General features: G+C 48.1%; 1 protein-coding gene across 2 annotated transcripts in view; it reads left to right on the forward strand.

The window, feature by feature from the left end:
- DYNC2I1 (dynein 2 intermediate chain 1) overlaps positions 1–9827 on the forward strand; it is a gene marked incomplete at its 5' end in the record, with an annotated part of 29803 nt that extends 19976 nt beyond the window's left edge. Inside the window, 8 exon segments of one of the 2 annotated variants that reach the window (XM_045166510.1) lie at positions 1101–1214; positions 1308–1369; positions 1734–1785; positions 3674–3785; positions 5069–5168; positions 5330–5461; positions 7538–7761; positions 9500–9827. In XM_045166510.1, the coding sequence (XP_045022445.1) occupies positions 1101–1214; positions 1308–1369; positions 1734–1785; positions 3674–3785; positions 5069–5168; positions 5330–5461; positions 7538–7761; positions 9500–9674 (971 nt within the window). 2 annotated transcript variants of the gene reach the window in all.
- Between the last annotated feature and the right edge of the window lie 9077 nt (positions 9828–18904).

The following is an 18904-nucleotide window of genomic DNA, read 5'->3' on the forward strand; positions in this document are numbered from 1 at the left end:
AGGAAATGGCAACCCACTCCAGTATTCTTGCCTGGAGAATCCCATGGACAGAGAAGCCTGGTGGGCTACAGTCCACAAGGTCGCAAAGAATCAGACACAACTGAGCGACTTCACTATGGATCTGATGCCATTGGAAAAGGTATCTTTTAAGAACTTGTATTTTTTAACTGCTGCTGCTATTACTAATGAAGCTTTGAATTCACCACTATGTTAAAAACACCAAAACGCTTAGGATTTGAAACTTAATATTTCATTAAAATGCTTCTTTTTTTTTGCTATCTAAACATTGTCTCTAAACCTTCAAAGTTCTAGTAACTTTCAGTTGGAGAACACCCCTCCTCAGGGGGCCTCCAGTTCATTGAGTCTGAAGCCTGTCATTCTCCATTCCCAAGAGCACTGTGTCTTTTCTTCAGTTTCAACCCTAACTCTTACTTTCTTTCTGATGTATTTAAATCCATTTTTGTTCTAGGTTTCTGATTCCAAGTGTTTTTCTTTGTTTGTTAAAGGTATTTCTGAGTGCTTTTTGGTGACACGTGATATCGTGTGGGTGCTGGATTTTGGTCTTCTGTTTCATGCTCGTTTTTGGAGGGAGAACCTTCGTGGGTTGAAATGCTTTCATTTGTGTTTTCTATCTAGTTTCTGTGGTAGCGTTGTGTGCAGTTTGTCTTTCTCTGCTAGGGGGCATTTTGTAGGTGGGTTTGCCAGGCTAGAGGAGCTCTGTTCTGTTAGGCTGTGAAGGTGCTTCTGGTCTGGCCGCGAGCCTCCGTCTCCTCCTGAAGCTGGGGGGCCCCTGGGGCCCTGGCCTGGGAAGCAGTTTCCGCTGGCTCTGGGACCCCCTCCTCCTGTGGAGAGTGCCCTTGCCCCCCAAGTCTGTCCTCACACCTGCAGCTGTGCAGACACGGGGCTCGAGGGGCTCCGCTCGCCGCCTCCTCCCAGGTGGATGTGGTCTGTGGTCTCTGCTCCTCGGCCGTGCTGAGAGCCACGGCACGCGCCCTTCCACGGGGATGCGTGTGGCTGGGCGCCTAGGGACGCGCGTGTGCCCCGCACGGGCGGCTGTGCTGCGTGACTCACGCGCGCGCGCTGCCTTGCCCCGCCCCCAGACGGCGTCCTGACGCCCGTGAACCACTGCAGCCCCCTCCGGGCGGTGGAGCCCGTCACAGCGTCTGTCTGCAGGAGGCAGAACTGCGTGCTTTCACCCTTTTCTACTCAAGAAGGTACGTGACCCTCACTCCCGTAAGGCTGAGCTCCAGGGGTGAGACGTGGTTTCTGGTTACGAGCCAGTCCTTCCCCATTTGTGCCCTCACCAGAGACGGCAGGCCTGTCCTTCCACATCGCTTCCTTGGACGAAAGCGGGCTTCTCAATGTGTGGGTGAGTCAGGCGCGTGATCAGGGGAGGGGGACGGGAGGTGATGTGTGCGGGGGTGGGGAAGGGCAGGGGGCGGCGTGTATGTGAGAGGTGGCCGAGCTCTCAGCCAGGGAACCAGGACAAGGCAGCTTGCAGGGAACTCACGAGGGAACGAGGAATGGAAGGGGGCAGCTTCAGGGCCTGTCACGGGTGGAAAGAAGAAGGTCAAAGTCAGGGATTTATAACATTTAAACGTCAGTCTTCCTTCTGGAGCAACTGTGTCCTCAGCGTGTCGTGTGACATGCTGTCCTGATCAGAGCTGTGCTTTGCTTGGACTGCTTCCCAATCATCCTGTGTGCTGACCCTCGTCTCTGATGGTCTGTTTCAGGTGGTGGTTGAATTACAGAAGGCGGATGTTGCAGGTTCAATAAGTGATTTAGGTAACTAAATATAAAAAAACTAATTTTAGTCAATATTTGCTAGAATCAATAAAGATTAGGGATACTTAGAATCACTTTGAAGAATCAGTAACTAGCTGCATGGAAAATGGAGATTAAGTTGTGTATTTTATAACCTGCCGGCTGTTGCACAGGCCTGACGCCCTTATCGCAGGAGGACATGTGTCCTCTTTGTGCCTGTGTGGCATCTGCTTCTCATCCCCCAGGCGTCCCTGTGACTCCAGTGTCTGAGGAGCCCTTGGTGTGACCCCGAGGTCTCTGAGACCGCAGCCCCACCCCTAGGCGGTGGTGAGGGGCTGGCTGGCCGTCTGCTGCCCTGACGCCCAGGGCTCGGGCACTGAGGAGCCCCAGCCTGCACTTCTCAGAGCCCCGATTAGTTGTTTAGTGACCAGGCTGCAGATGCTGCCGTAGATGCGGCCAAAAAATAGGACCGGAGCCACTCTGACTGTCCCTGACTTCTAGAAATGAAGGGGGGGTGTCTCCTGCAAGCGGGGCCCGTGCTAGGAGCCCGGTGCTGCTGCGGGGCCTTGCGGGGGTCCCTCCTGAGAGGGTAACAGGCAGGGAGGCCAGGGGCCTGCAAACGGAGGAAGCAGGCTGCAAATGGCAGGCGTTTTCATCTCTCTCTTAAGCAGCAGGAGGAAACTAGTGTTACATTTTCCCCCTTCCTATACACATTTAAAAAGAGGTTTCTGTTAAAATTCTGTGTTGCCATAATGACACCTGGTTCCACCCGAACTTAACTTTCCTCAAACTTTGAGCTACCCGGTGCATTTTTCTTACGGAAATGTTTGTCTTAAGCTATGTTAATGTCTATGTATTTACCCTAGACTCTGTCTGTCTTCAAGTCAGTTCTGCCTGAGACTCAGAACTGACTTGACAAACCAGTATGTTTTACTCACACAAATGTTCTCCTAAGCTATGTTTTAAAGAGACTATGTCTTTGCTTGGAAACCTGCCTTTCTTCAAGATTCATGTCACTGGTTTTATCGCGTGGGACTACTTAACCTGGCACCAATGTTATCTCAAAATGCATGTTGTGGGTGAGGGGCCTGGTGCCACTCTGAGTTTTGAGACATTGCCTTTCTCTACTTAGCAGCCTGCTGATAGGAATATAACATACTGCTGAAGGCCAGCAGGGTGGTGGGGGGCACTCTTTCTGCCCCCTTCTGATGTCTGTGTCAGAAGCTGTCTCTGTCCCTTTTATACTTTAATAAATCTTTATCACACAAAAGCTCTGAGCGATCAAGCCTCATCTCTGGCAGCCAAGAATCCTGGTGTCTTTCATGACTCAGCAACAACCTTTCACTCCCAAGGGCCCATTTTTTCTACCTCTCCTGCAGTCCACTCTGTTCCCTGGGCCGTGAGCAGGGCTGCGTGAGGGGGATATCAGGGCAGGATGGGGCTTGAGGGACATCCCCGCCAGCACAGGTAACCCAGACCTGTGGGAGGAGATTTCCAGAGGAGGGTTTCCGTGGGGAACTGGAAGATTGTTGAATATTGACCTTTTGCTTTTAGAAGTATATTTCCCTTTTAAAATCAAATCTAAAAATGGAAAGGCTTTTTGATTCCAGCAGTCCTCTTCCCGCCAGGCCCTCAGCTGCCAGCTCCCAATTCATCCGAGGCACCTGCAGGGCCCTCCCCTGCAGTGCTCACTGCCCTGCCTTTGATGTTCCTCCCCGCACAGGCCTTAAACGGTGAAAAGGAATTCCAGAATGCTTGGGTTTTGGTGTAACTTGTACTAAGAGGTGCCTTTATCCCTGATTACTTGGGTTTTGGTGTAACTTGTACTAAGAGGTGCCTTTATCCCTGATTAGTTGGGTTTTGGTGTAACTTGTGCTAAGAGGTGCCTTTATCCCTGTTTACTTTGTAGGTTTAATTCCTGGAGGACGGATAAAACTGGTACACAGCGCTGCGATCCAGCTGAGTGACAGGTGGGTCTGTACCCACAAAGCCCTGTTTCCCACAGGAGGAAACAGCCTTAGGTAATAAATCATGGCCAGACTGGCACTAGAGAATCCTGGCTTCCCACATTGTATTTTTGCTACGTAGTTTATTTGCTAACTGGTTTGCTATTAATGAATCAGTGTAACAAATGCAATTGCCAGGTGTTACAGCTAACATTTTTTCTTGAATTAAAATATCTTCTGTCTTATGAATTGGTACTATTTGACTGTTTTTCATCCAGTTTTAATACAACCCTGAAATTAAATAGATGAGGTTCAGAAACTAGAAACACTGACATGAAAGTTTTATTCAGAAATTAGTTTTCTGTTTTTACTCAAATAACTTCCTGTGACGTAACAACCTTGCTGGCTATATGAATATTGTGTATATTTATGTATCTCACGTTAACTTATTTCCCAAAGCTGTCTCTTCCTGTCACTCACTGCAGCTGGGCTGGCTCCCAGCCTGCGATTGACCAGGAGAGTCCTGATGTTATCCTCCCTGCTGTTCGTCAGTTGGAGCACCCCTGGGTTGTGTTAACAAGTCCATACATGCTTTGTGGTTAGACATTACCTGCCATTGCTTTCAGTATAACAAAGAATCTGTTAACATTTGCAAAAACCCACCTGATAAACTACAGACTCCAATCCCAGGCCCTCATGGAATTTCTGTGAGACTGTTCTCGTCTCCATTACGGCCTTGTCACTTTGAGCCTTGCGTTGCATTGATCTTCACCTGCTTTAAAGAAAGTGTCACCTGGAGCTGATGTTGGGTCTCCCCTGCAGAACACACACCCCCTGTCCGGATGCAGCAAACATCCACTCAGGCCTCGTCCACACACTGGCCACATGGAGTGTGCTATCAGCTGCTTCGTGGTGCCTCTTCCCTTAGGGGCCCCTAAGTGCAGACCAGCGACCCGTGGCCACTGTGGCCCACAGGGTTGGCATCTGGTAGGAGGGGGACAGGGAGCTGCCCAGCCCTGGAGCTCAGAGCCACATTGCCAGCCTCAGCCCCCTCCATCAGTCCCTGAACGTGAGCATCCCTGGGGTGGGGGTAACCCTGGGGCCACAGGGCCTCTGCTGAGGGGTCCTGGTGGCCTGTCCCCTTGTCCCCATGGCATGGCACACACGGGACGTGCTGGAGGGGACACGTGGAGTGTAGGCGAGTGAGTGAGTGAGTGAGGGGATGGGTGAAGGGACTGTCTGGAGCCTAGAAAACGGAACTGAAGATGCGTCCAGTGGCAGATGGCAGGTGGTGGTGTCACCTCTGCCCTGACGCTTTCAAGACTGCCCATCTATTAATCTTTGCTGTTTTTCTCCAGCCTTTCTCATAAAGGTTATGAACCCTGGGGGTCCGTGCAGACACTGAGCGTTAAATTTCTGCCTTCAGACCCTGATCGCTTTGTTGTCGGCACAGACGTGGTGAGTGACCGTCTAGACCTTTTCCTGGAACTACAGTGGCTTAATAAGTATCTTCACTGGACCTTAGCTTCCTGTTTGCTCTAATCAGAATGTTGTTTAAATAGTTTCGAGAATACGAGCCTCACCCCACCTGGTTCCCACCCCCCTCACCCCACATCCAGGGCCTCGTCAGCCATGGCAGCAGACGGGATGTCAGAGTGTCTCCCAGGCTGTTCCGGCCCCAGCAGCAGGGCCCGAGGCCTGTGAAAGTGACCGTGATTGACTTCTCACCATTTGAGGAGCCTGTATTCCTGGTAAGGACACCTGTTTGTAAGCACTGACGCCTTGGCAGCATCTGCTGGAGTCTCCAGCACTTGGGTCTGTATGCGTTGCCTCCTGGCTTCCTGAAGTCCCGTCTGCGTGGTCAGTACAGTTTGTTCCACTGCGCTGTTGTGTGGATCTTCTTTACACTTTTCATTCTGACCTAATGTAAGTTTGTAGAGACGTGACGAGGCTGGTGCAGAGCACTCCTCATGCAGTGGCCTGTGTGGCCAGCGTGCTGCGCCCCAGGGCTGCGTGTTCATCTCCTGTGGTCACAGGTCGGTCTGTCAGGCCTGCTCTCTGCAGGTCTGACTGCAGCCCCGTGACTGCCCCACCAGTGTCCTTTGTGAGCGGGATCGTGGCCCCGGTCAGGAGTTCTGTCCACCTACCGTGTCCCATCCTCACTGCCCTCACCTGGGAACAGCCTCAGCACCTCATAGAGGGCCTGGGCACCCGACGCCCCGAGGCTGGGGGTGTCTCCTCGTGGTTAGAGGCAGGCCTTGTCCTGACTGTGGGCTCCTCTTTCCCAGTCTGATCAGCCAGGGCCGGGCGGGAGACGTGTGGACTGAGCTCCTGCTGCTCCCAGGGCAGATCTGTCCCCAGGGAGGTTCTGTCCCCAGGGTGGTTTTGTCCCAGGGCAGATCTGTCCCAGGGAGTTTCTGTCCCCAGGGCAGATCTGTCCCAGGGCAGTTCTGTCCCCAGGGAGGTTCTGTCCCCAGGGCAGATCTGTCCCCAGGGCGGTTCTGTCCCCAGGGCGGATCTGTCTCCAGGGAGGTTCTCTCCCCAGGGCTGTTCTGTCCCCAGGGAGGTTCTGTCCCCAGGGCGGATCTGTCTCCAGGGAGGTTCTCTCCCCAGGGCTGTTCTGTCCCCAGGGAGGTTCTGTCCCCAGGGTGGATCTGTCCCCAGGGCGGATCTGTCCCAGGGTGGATCTGTCTCCAGGGAGGTTCTGTCCCCAAGGTGGATGTGTCCCCAGGGCCATTCTGTCCCTGGGGAGGTTCTGTCCCCAGGCAGTTCTGTGCCCAGGGAGGTTCTGTCCCCAGGGTGGATCTGTCCCCAGGGCAGTTCTGTCCCCAGGGAGGTTCTGTCCCCAGGGCGGTTCTGTCACCCTGTTGTTTACTCCATGTGAAAACTTCCTTTCCTCTTTGTGTATTTTTCTTTCTTAACGTGGACACAGGGCTTTTCAGTGTCCTCAGTGGGTTCAGAGTCACTGCCTCTGTTTACTCTGCTCTCACATGGTCCTCCTGGGGCAAGGGCACTGGATCTGTGAGTGCCTCTTGCTTTCGGGTACAGGAACCCTTGGGGTCAGCCATTCCTCCAAGGAGTCTTGGCTCCTGTTAGGAGAAAGACACCTAGATAGCAGGCCTGGGCAGTCAGAGTGCTTGTTGTACAGGACATTGTCAAGGTGTCCTCTTATCCCACGTCCCAGTTGCAGGCTGGTCTCGGGGCCCCCCGCCCTCCCAACAGTGCAAACCCAGTTCCTGTTATCTGTACTAAGTCTATTTCCTCCATTTTGGGACTCACAGAACCTTTTGTGATTGCTGTCTGTTGCCTCTGCTTTTTTGGAAAAATTAAATATGTGAAAAATTAAATATATTGAGTAAAAAGGAATTAATTTTAGTAGGCTAAAATTTATTCTTTTACTAGACCAGCTAAGTTTTGTTTTATGGGAAATTCAATTGAAAAGGAATATAAAACCATATTATTGGTACAAATGCTATGTGGGTTTTTATTTTTAAGTCAGTCTTTCCAGTCTTAATGTCCTATGTTTGAGTCAATGATATTCAGCTTTGTTAAAAAATAAACACCTATTTATATATTCACTGAATTCACTGATTATTAGCCCTCTTTGGAGGGGAGGAGGTACAGAGTGTGTCAGGATCTCCAAATGCCCACCTTTGTAATTTGTGAGAACAAGATGGAATGTTGCAATTTTATGTTTGGGGAAACAAAAGAATAAACCAAATGTTTTTGCTGTGTAAGTGTGAAAGCTAATGTTCTGAGAATTTTCTTTGGCTGCTCGGTTTGAGTGAAAGAGAGAGAACCGTGACGCGCTTTCCCTGCCTCCCCAGGCCGGCTGTTCTGACGGCAGCATCAGGCTGCATCAGCTGACGGCAGCGGGCCCGCTCCTGCAGTGGGACCGCAGCACCTGCGGCCGCGCCGTCACTGGCCTGCAGTGGTCCCTGACGAGGCCGGCCGTGTTTCTGGTGCAGGATGATACATCCTGCGTGTACGTGTGGGACCTCCTGGAGAGCGATCTGGGGCCTGTGGCCAGGCAGCCCATCTGTCCAGACAGGTGAGTCTGGGAAAGCCCAGGGTGAGACGCCACAGGTGACTTTCTTCAGACGCATCACTGATGGTCTTCTATCTTGATTTATGTAAAAGGCCACCATACTTTACTGTTGTTGTTGTGTTAATCTCTCAGTCATGTCTGACTCTGCGACCCCACGGACTGTAGCCCACCAGGCTTCTCTGTCTATGGGGTTCTCCAGGCAAGAATCCTGGAGTAGGCTGCTGTTTCCTTCTCCAACTTTATATTTACTTATATTTATATATTTAAATTTAAATATCATTTTTATATTTAAGTTCTGAAAAAGCCACTTTAAAATGGGTTCATTTCATAATAGCCCAAAATAGTCTCAGGATTAAAGAATTATTATCTATTGTTTTTCATTTATATTGAGGTATAATTGATATAAAATATGCTAGTTTTAAGTGTACAATATAATGATTTGCTATTTGCATATATTATCAAAGGATTACATCTGTCACCTCACATAGTTTCAGAACTTTTTTCTTGTGATGAGAACTTTTAATGTTTACTCTCTTAGCAACTTTCAGATTTGCAGTAGTGTTATTAAGTACATTTTTCATGTACACTACTTCCCATGACGTGCTGTTTAATGACTAGAAGCTTGTATGCCTTCACCTGTTTGGCCCACCCCCACCCCTTCGTTTGGCCACCAGCCAGTTCTCTGTGAGCTGAGCTTGTTTTAGATGGGGGAGGCTCACGTGTGAGTGAGATCACACAGTATCTGTCCTCTGACTGATTTCACTTCGAGTGATGCCCTCAGGGTCCATCCATGTTGTCACCAATGGCTGACGGAGAAGCTGTACGAGCCAGACCCCCTCCCATGGCTGCACACTGGCTCACCACTGAGCCCTGTTGGTTTCGGGCCTAGGGCTGGTGCTGAGGATGCTGTGGCCCATGTGAGGGAGCCTTTTCCCCGTATGAATCCTCCTGTGCCCCTGGGCTTGCCCCAACACTCAGGTTGTTTCCACGTCCTGCTGTTGCGAGCAGTGCTGCAGTGGACGTGGGGACGTGGAACCCCATCCCCATGTGGGATGGGAATGTGCACCTCTTTGAGATACTGACTTCATTTTCTTTGGATAAATACCCAGGAGTGGACTTGCTGGATCTATGTTAGTTCTATTTTTAAATCTTGAGAAGCCTCCATACTGTTTTTCATTGTGTCTTCACCAATTTACGTTCCCATCTACAGTGACCAAGGGCGTCCCTCTCTCTTTGTCCTCACCAACATTTGTTATTTCGTATCTTTTTGATGATGGCCATTCTGATGTTGATATCTCAGTGTAGTTTTTATTTGCATTTCCCTGTTGATTAGTGATGTTCAGCATCTTTTCACATGTCTGCCATCTGTGTGTCTTTTTTAGAAACATGTCCGTTCAGGTCTTCTGCCCACTTTGTAATTGGATTACTTGTGGTTTTTTTTTTTTTTGCTATTTAGTTGTATGAGTCTTTATATATTTTAGATATTAACCGTTTAACAGACATAGGATTGGCAAATGTCTTCTCCATCTCTAGGTGGCCCTTCCTGTTTGTTTTTGGCTTCTTCTACCCTCTTAGTCATCCCACCTGTTTGCTTTTGGAGTCAGATCCAGAAAACCATCCCCAGACTGATGTCAGGGAGCTGCCTGCTGTGTTTTCAGCATTTCTGTTCCTCCTGCTCCCCCCGGGGGAGGTGGGTAATCAGGTGACTCAGCATCACACAGCATGTGTTTCTTCATTTCAGGTTGGTGGCCATGACCATTGTGGGGGAAGCAGAGAAAACCCGTGGCGGCTTCCTGGCTCTGGTGCTGGCCAGAGCCTCTGGCAGCATAGACATCCAGTACCTGCGGCGGGAGTGGGCAACCCCGGCCAGTGACGAGCTGCAGAGGCTGCGGCTGCTGCTGCGGGAAGCCCTGTAGGTGGCGAGACCACGAGATGAAGTGCGGTGGCTCCAAGCTTACATCAGATGCATGTACATTTGTATAGATAGAAAGCGTGTGTCTGTACAGAATTCATTTTTCAAAATTATTGCTTCAATACACCATAAATAAATCACTATTTTTGAATGGAAATAGCAAACCTTTTAGTGTATACTAAACTCCAAAGGCAACAGAGAGCCATATGGACACTGTTTTCCAAGGATATTTCTACTCGTTTTCAAAACAGCTTTGTAAAATTTATTATTAGATTTTTAAACACTCCAAATGAAAATTTATTTTAATGAACAGTTTTCTTAGTCTTATATAAAATGATATATTCACTGGTTTAAATTAAAGACCTGACGCCAGTGAAATGACCTCCCACTGTCTGTTCCTGGACTTTCTTGGGCTTATTCTACTGGAAACATTGGAATGTCTACTTAGGCACGTTTGCTTTAAGCTTTAGTGTATTAGCTTTGTGTAAATATGATGTGAATACATAAGTTCTCTTATCTATACAGTTATCATAGCAGTTTAGGGGCAGGAGAACCCTGGGCTGATGGTCTCTGCTCACACCCAGTGTCACTGGCATGGTGACAGGTGAGCAGCCAGCATGGGGAGGGCTTTGTTCTTCTCTCTGGGCCACAAGCAGCTGCTGCTTTGTGCCAACGACAGGAGGGTTAAACCCAGAACTGGGAGCTGTCGGAGAACACAGGCTACCAGGGCCCCCGGACCGATGTTCTCTGAGTTTCTCGTAAATCCCTGAGCTGCCCATGGTCCTCTTAGAGCCCTGTGCCCTGCTGCATCTGCTGGTGTGGCCCTTGCTGTGGCTAGCTCAGAGCCACTTCCTCTCTGAGGCCTCCCCTGATCCTGCTTCTGGAAGTCTCCTGCTGCTTTTGAGTCACTCAGTCATCTCTAACTCTCTGCGACCCCATGGACTGCAGCATGCCAGGCTTCCCTGTCCTTCACCAGCTCCTGGAGTGTGCTCAAACTCAGGTCCATCGAGTCGGTGATGCTATCCAACCATCTAATCCTCTGTTTGTCCCCTTCTCCTCCCGCCTTCAATCTTTCCCAGCATCAGGGTCTTTTCCAGTGAGTTGGCTCTTCGCATCAGGTGGCCACAGTATTGGAGCTTCAGCCTCCGTTGCCCTCTGGCTGCTCCATAAGTGTCAGCCTCAGGGTCTCTGCCCACTTGTAGATGAGCTCCAGGGAGTGGGAGCATGCTTGTCCCATTGGTGGTCAGAGCCCCAATGTCTGACTTAGCCCAGCTCCATGAGGGTTTCCTGGAGGAGCCGCTGAAGGAATCTCTTGCAGAAAGAACTTTATCAGCATCGCTGCTTCAGTGTGAAAACTTCACTTTGAAAGTGTTCAGCCCTCCATTCATCCTTTTTTCCTGAATGGACTAAAGTACCTGAACATAATTTGGCTTCAATATCTAGCTATTTGTAATCTTGTGTTGCTTTTTTACATTTAAGAGATTTGAGGAAAAGCAGTCAAGATAGGAAACAGTAAATAAGACTGGTCCAGGGTCTGGTCAGCGGGTTTGGGTTCTGTCCTCTGGACAGTCACCTGCACCTGCTGAGGGTTTTGTTCCTTCCGTGTGGTCGGTCTGGGGAAACAGTGTGTTGTGTGGTGTGGTGTCAATACCCAGGAAGTGACAGGTCTGAAATGACAGAGCAAAGCAGAGCAGAGAGCTGCTCCGAGCCCTGTGTCTACCCCTCACCCTACACCCAACATTTGCAAATGTTTGTGGAACCGCCCCTTGCACCTCCGTAAGCCCTGGAGTGGCTCCACCCGCTGGGTCAGCAGCCACCTCCCAGCAGAGCCAGGTCCTCAGGGCTGTGTGAGCAGGGCCGAGCTGAAGCTGTAAATCTGTCAGGATTCTTTCATTTGTTTACAGTGGTTAGAAGAGAAGAATTCTCTTAAATATGGTGGTATCATGGTTGTTGCAAGGAGGAAGCCAGTTCTGACTCCATGTTGGAAACTGTTTCTTTGGCTTGTTTATATTATTACAATCATACTCAATGGCTTGCCTGCAGGACCCTGCCCCCCTGTTCGACTGTAAACTAAAGTGCCTTGTTGAGCTCAAGGAGAGATAGTTCATCCCTGCCCACTTGTGAATAGAAGAGGTTAACAGACCCCTTCCAAAGGCTGGACATTCCCTTGGAGACATTTTGCAAGACTAAAGACCCTTTGGCCACCTGATGCGAAGAACTGACTCATTTGAAAAAACCCTGATGCTGGGAAAGATTGAAGGCAGGAAGAGAAGGGGATGACAGAGGATGAGATGGTTGGATGGCATCATCGACTCAATGGACATGAGTTTGAGCAAACTCCTGGAGCTGGTGATGGACAGGGAGGCCTGGCATGCTGCAGTCTATGGTCACAAAGAGTCGGACACGACTGAGCAACTGAACTGAACTGAAAGACCCTTTTACTTTACTTCCCCACTGCATCTCCCTCTCTATTCTGCCTTTTGACTTTAGTTTCTCATTGCTCTTTTCTCTCTGATCTATAAAAGAACCTGGCATCCAGACCCCAATAAGATGGTTATTTTGAGGCTCTAGCCTGCTATCCTGTTGGTCTACCAACTCCCCGACTAAAGTCTCTTCCCTGCCTCAACACTTCGTCTCTTGGATTCATGGGCCTGTCGTGCAGTGAACAGAGTGAGCTTGGACTCAACACAGTAGAGTATTACTGGTTCTTGCTCACAGTTTTACTTGGATGAAGATATAAACTATCACACATCAAGGACTCACCAAGAGCTGGAGATATATATCCAGTTTTTCAACAAATAAATAATCTCACACTGTTCTGTAGTTAAAAAAATAATAAAGATTTAGAAATAAACTAAATAAGTAAGAAAAAGATAATTGTATTTGGACCATCCAGAGGCAAATATCTTCAATATTACTGGATTTCTTTCCTGTGTCTTTTTTTCCCTCACTTTTTAAGCAACTTTACTGAGATGCAATCCACATACAATTCACCCATTTACAGTGTGCAGTTCAATGGCTTTGGTATTAAAACCACAGGATTGGGACTTGCCTGGTGGTCTAGTGTTAAAACTCCACCTTCCAGTGCAGGGGAGGAGGGTACCATCCCCCACCTGAGAACTGAGACCCCACATGCCGCAGAGCTCCTGAGGCCGCCCTCCACAAGTAGAGAGTCCGTGCAGCACAGTGAAGAGCCCCTGTGCCACAGGCCCAACACAGCACAGGGCGAGTGTGCTGTAAACCCAGCTTTAGGACATTTCTGTATCTGCAGAAAGAAATCTCGTGCCCAGTTGTCCAATAGCAGTCTCTCCCCATGGTCCCTAGTCCCACCAGCCCAGGATGGACACTGAACTACTTCATGTCTCTGTAGATTTGTCCATTCTGGATATTTCAGACAAGTGGAATCACATATAATATGTGGCCTTTTATGACTGGATTCTTTCACTTACATAATGATGTTCACAAGATTCTTCCATGTATCAGTACTCCATTTCTTTTTATTCAATTGTATGGATCTACCACATTTTATTTATTCATCATCTGGACATTCGAATTGTTTCCAGTTTGGGGCTGTTGGCTACTGGGAGTATTTGTGTACTAGTTTTTGTGTGTTTTCATCTTACTTGGGTACACATCTTGGAGTGGAATCCTTGCCAACACTCACCATCTGACGTTCTGATTATAACCCGTGTGTGCATTGATGTCTCAGTGTGGAAGTTGGTGATGGACAGGGAGGCCTGGCGTGTTGCAGTTCATGGGATCACAAAGAGTCGGACATGACTGAGTGACTGAACCGAGCTGAAAGACCAGTGATGTTGAGCATTTTCTCATGTGCTTATCAGCCATTCATACATATTGGCCCTTTACAGAAAAGTTTATGCAGATTGTTTCACCATTTTTAAATTGGGCAATTTATCTTTGAAATTGTTGACTAGTGTTTTTCATATTTTTAGGTATGTCTCTTATCAAATATATGATTTACAAATATTTCCTCTAATTTTGTTGGTTGTCTTTTCACTTTCTTGATGGTTTACTTTGTAACACAATTTTCTAATCTTGATGATATCCAATTTTTTTTTCCTTTTGTTGCTTCTGCTTTTGGTGTTATGTCTAAGAGGCTTTGCCTAACAAGAAATTGCAAAGACTTACTGTATGCTTTTTAAGCATATTCTAGTTTTAGCTCTTAGATTTAGTTCTTTGATCCATTCTGAAAGGTTGTTGTTGAATCACGCGAATACACCGGGATTCTTGGCCCCCGGAGGAGAAGAATTCAATCCGGGGCCAGAGATGAGGCTTGATCGCTCAGAGCTTTAGTGTAATAAAGTTTTATTAAAGTATAAAGGAGATAGAGAAAGCTTCTGACATAGGCATCAGAAGGGGGCAGAAAGAGTACCCCCCTGCTAGTCTTCAGCTGGATGTTATATAGTCACTAGCAGTCTGTTAATGAAAGAAAGGAATGTCTTATAATTCAGAATAGCACCAGGCCCCTCACCCATAAGATGCATTTTGGGATAATCTTGGCACCAAATGGTTTATCTTGGGCCATAAAATAATTAACTTGAATCTTAAAGAAGGGCAGACCACCATACAAATAGTTTCATTTACATAGATTAGGGGAACAATATCTGAGTATAACATACTGGTTTGTCAAGTAGGTTTTGGGCCAAGAGGTGGAACCGACTTGGAGACCGAGTTTGGGGTAAAGGCGTAGCACATTAGCATAGCTTAAGACAAACATTTCCATAAGAAAAAGGCATTGGTTATCTCTAGGCTCAAGAATAGCTAACTTCAGGTGAAACCAGGTGTCGTTATGGCAACACAGTATTTTAAGAGAAACCTCTCTTTAAATTTGTATAGAGAAGGAAAAAAATATTGCTAGTTTGTTTCCTCCTGCCGCTTAAGAGAGAGAAAAATGTCTGACACTTGCAGGCTATTTCCTCCATTTGGAGACCCCTGGCCTTCCTGCCTGTTACCCTCTCACATTCTACATTAATTTTTGTACATAGTGTGAAGTAGATAGGTTCCCAATATCATTCTTTTGCATGTGACTATACCATTGTCTTTTTTATGAGATATTTATACTCAGTCAGGATGAACATTCTGCCCCTTGCTACGCTTCCTTGTTGTCCTAAAGACATGTTTGGTCTATCCATGGAGAGGGTCAGCCTCCTCAGTAGCGCTGAGCCTGGCCAACCTTTCCTGCAAGACCCAGAGACAGTGCCTGCCTTCCTGCCACGTTTTAGGCCCACACCCTGCTCTGCAAGAACTAACAACTAGGTTACTAGCTCTGTGTTGCTGCACAAAGGCCTCCATTCTAGTGGGACATTCTACCCAAGGGCTCCATTCTAGTGGGACATTCTACCCCAAAAGCTCATTCCAGTGTGACATTCTACCCAAGGGCTCCATTTTAGTGGGATATTCTACTCCAAGGGCTCCATTCTAGTGGGACACTCTACTCCAAGGGCTCCATTCTAGTGTGACATTCTACCCCCAAAGCTCATTCTACTGTGACATTCTACCCCAAAAGCTCATTCTAGTGGGACATTCTACCCAAGGGCTCCATTCTAGTGGGATATTCTACTCCAAGGGCTCCATTCTAGTGGGACATTCTACCCAAGGGCTCCATTCTAGTGGGACATTCTACCCAAGGGCTCCATTCTAGTGGGATATTCTACTCCAAGGGCTCCATTCTAGTGGGACATTCTACCCAAGGGCTCCATTCTAGTGGGACATTCTACCCAAGGGCTCCATTCTAGTGGGACATTCTACCCCAAAAGCTCATTCCAGTGTGACATTCTACCCAAGGGCTCCATTCTAGTGTGACATTCTACCCCCAAAGCTCATTCTACTGTGACATTCTACCCCAAAAGCTCATTCTAGTGGGACATTCTACCCAAGGGCTCCATTCTAGTGGGACATTCTACCCCAAGGGCTCTATTCTAGTGGGACATTCTAACCCAGGAGCCCCATTCTAGTGGGAAATTCTACCCAAGGGCTCCATTCTACTTGGACATCCTGCGCCAAGGGAACCATTCTAGTGGGATATTCTGCTCCATTTTAGTGGGACATTCTACCCCAAGGGCTCCATCTAGTGGGACATTCTAACCCAAGGGCTCCATTCTAGTGGAACATTCCACTCCAAGAGCTTAATTCTAGTGGGACATTCTACTCTAAGGGCTCCATTCTAGTGTGACATTCTACCCCAAGGGCTTCATTCTAGTGGGACGTTCTACCCCAAAGACTCCATTCTAGTGGGATATTCTAACCCAAGGGCTCCATTCTAGTGGAACATTCTACCCAAGGGCTCCAGTCTAGTGGGACATTCTGATCCAAGGGCTCCATTCTAGTGGGATATTCTACCCCAAGGGCTTCCTTCTAGTGGGACATTCTAATCCAAGGGCTCCATTCTAGTGGGACATCATACCCAAAGACTCCATTCTAGTGGGACTTTCAACCCCAAGGGCTCCATTCTAGGGGCATATTCTACCCCAAGGGCTTCATTCTAATGTGACATTCTACTCCAAGAGCTTCATTTTAGTGAGGCATTCTAATGCAAAGTTTCGATTCGAGTGGGACATTCTACCCAAAGGGCTCCATTCTAGTGGGATATTCTAACCTAAGGGCTCCATTCTAGTGTGACAGTCTAACCCAAAGGGCTTCCTTCTAGTGGGACATTCTAACCAAGGGCTCCATTCTACCTGAATATTCTGTTCCAAGATCACCATTCTAGTGGACATTCTACTCCAAGGGCTCCATGTCTAGTGAGACATTCTCTCGAAGGGCTCCATTTTTTGGGACATTCTAACCCAATGGCTCCATTCTAGTGGGACATTCTAACCCAATGGCTCCATTCCAGTGGGACAGTCTAACCCAATGGCTCCATTCTAGTGGGACATTCTAAGTCAAGGGCTCTATTCTAGTCGGACATTCTACCTCAAAGGCTCCATTCTAGTGGGACACTCTACTACAAGGGCTCCATTCTAGTGGGACATTCTGCTCCCAGGGCTCCATCCTAGTGGGACATTCTACCCAAGGACTCCATTCTAGTGGGAAATTCTACCCAAGGACTCCATTCTAGTGGGAAATTCTACCCAAGGGCTCCATTCTAATGGGACATTCTACCCAAGGACTCCATTCTAGTGGGAAATTCTACCCAAGGACTCCATTCTAATGGGAAATTCTACCCAAGGGCTCCATTCTAATGGGACATTCTACCCAAGGACTCCATTCTAGTGGGAAATTCTACCCAAGGACTCCATTCTAGTGGGAAATTCTACCCAAGGGCTCCATTCTAATGGGACATTCTACCCAAGGACTCCATTCTAGTGGGAAATTCTACCCAAGGACTCCATTCTAATGGGAAATTCTACCCAAGGGCTCCATTCTAATGGGACATTCTACCCAAGGACTCCATTCTAGTGGGATATTCTACCCCCAAGGGATCTCTCTATTGGGACATTTTACCCAAGAGCTCCATTCTAGTGGGACATTCTGCTCCTAGGGCTCCATTCATGGGGATATTCTACTCCAAGGACTGCATTCTAGTAGGAAATTCTTCTCCAAGGGCTCCATTCTAGTGGGACATTCAACCAGAAGGGCTCCAATCTAGTGGGATATTCTACCCCAAGGGATCTCTCTATTGGGACATTTTACCCAAGAGCTCCATTCTAGTGGGACATTCTGCTCCTAGGGCTCCATTCATGGGGATATTCTACTCCAAGGACTGCATTCTAGTAGGAAATTCTTCTCCAAGGGCTCCATTCTAGTGGGACATTCCACAACAAGGGCTCCATTCTAGTGGGACATCTTACCCAAGAGCTCCATTCTAATGGGACATTCTACACAAGGGATCCATTGTTGTGGGATATTCTACCACAAGGGCTCCATTCTAGTGAGACATTTTATACCAAGAGCTCCATTCTAATGGGACATTCTAACCCAGGGGCTCCATTCTAGGGGAAATTCTCCACATGGGCTCCATTGTAGTGGGACATTCTGCTCCAAGGACTCCATTCTAGTGGGACATTCACTCCAAGGGTCCACTCTAGTGGGACATTCTATCCCAAGGGCTCCATTCTAGTGGGATATTCTACCCAAAGGCTCCATTCTCGTGGGACATTCTGCACCAAGGGCTCCATTCTAGTGGACACTGAGTTCTTCTTGGTGTGTTTTTTTGGGGGTGATTTTAGGAGGTAACTTTGAGGATGCAAAGTAAAATTTGAAGATGTTTCCACATGTCTGGGTTTTTAAATGAGTCACATAAGGGGAATATTGAAATTGCAGTTCTCTTATTTTCATTAGAAATAGAGCATCAGATAATCTAGAGGTAGCTTTAAGGCTTAATGAAGCATAATTATTCTTAAATAAAAACAAGAATATGACCCATCCCATAATGCTCAACCCTATCATGTACAAAAGAAACCCCTGGCCTGTTCTCTGCACTATCTGCCCTTTGAGCTGTTTTTCAGAAGCTCTGGTGGGTTGCACAAATCTGTTTGCCCTGATCCATCCTGTGCTTTGGAGGCCAGCTGGCCCTTTGCTAAGATTTCAGTCTGCAGCCAAGAAACAGAACCACTAACAACTGGCTAATCTGTCCAGATGCAGGGCAATATTCCCTTAGTTCTCACAGAACTAAGTGAATCTGTACTCGTAGGGCATGCCCTACAATCCACTTACGTTCAGAAGTGTGCTGTGCCCATGAGCAAGCCAGAAGTGTGCCCGCTGCAGGTCAGGGATGGCCTGTCCCTGTGCAGGGAGGCACGGCCCTACCTGGGACCGTCAGCCCAGCCAGTATCAGGCTCTCGGCATCAAGAGAAGCACACGTCCCATCTTCTTCCTTAGCCTTTGTACACAGAGCAGATGAGGGGGTGGGAAGGGGAATGGTGGGCTGGGAAGACCTGGGCTCTGGGTTTCCCTGCTATTTGGCCGTCAGCTCACAGTCAGTGGTATGCCCGCTAACTTTTTATTTTAATGCTTCAGACTGAAGAGGTTTTGAAACTATCTGAAGTCATAATTAGGGACTGAAACTGAAGTTATGGTTTCGTGGTGTGTGGTATGACAGAGGCAGGGAGCTGTAGCCCACCAGGCCACAGGGCTGGGCCAGGAGTGTGAGCACATGTCTGCTTAATTTCCTCTGGTGTTGGTTCTGAGATGCACCTTGATTCCAGAAACAGCACCGCACAGCAAGCACCGCGGCTCAGGGGCACGTCTGTGCCTGTCATCTGAGAACTCAGT

This window comes from Bubalus bubalis, chromosome 8, assembly GCF_019923935.1.
Source record: "Bubalus bubalis isolate 160015118507 breed Murrah chromosome 8, NDDB_SH_1, whole genome shotgun sequence".
NCBI classification, from domain to species: Eukaryota; Metazoa; Chordata; class Mammalia; order Artiodactyla; family Bovidae; genus Bubalus; species Bubalus bubalis.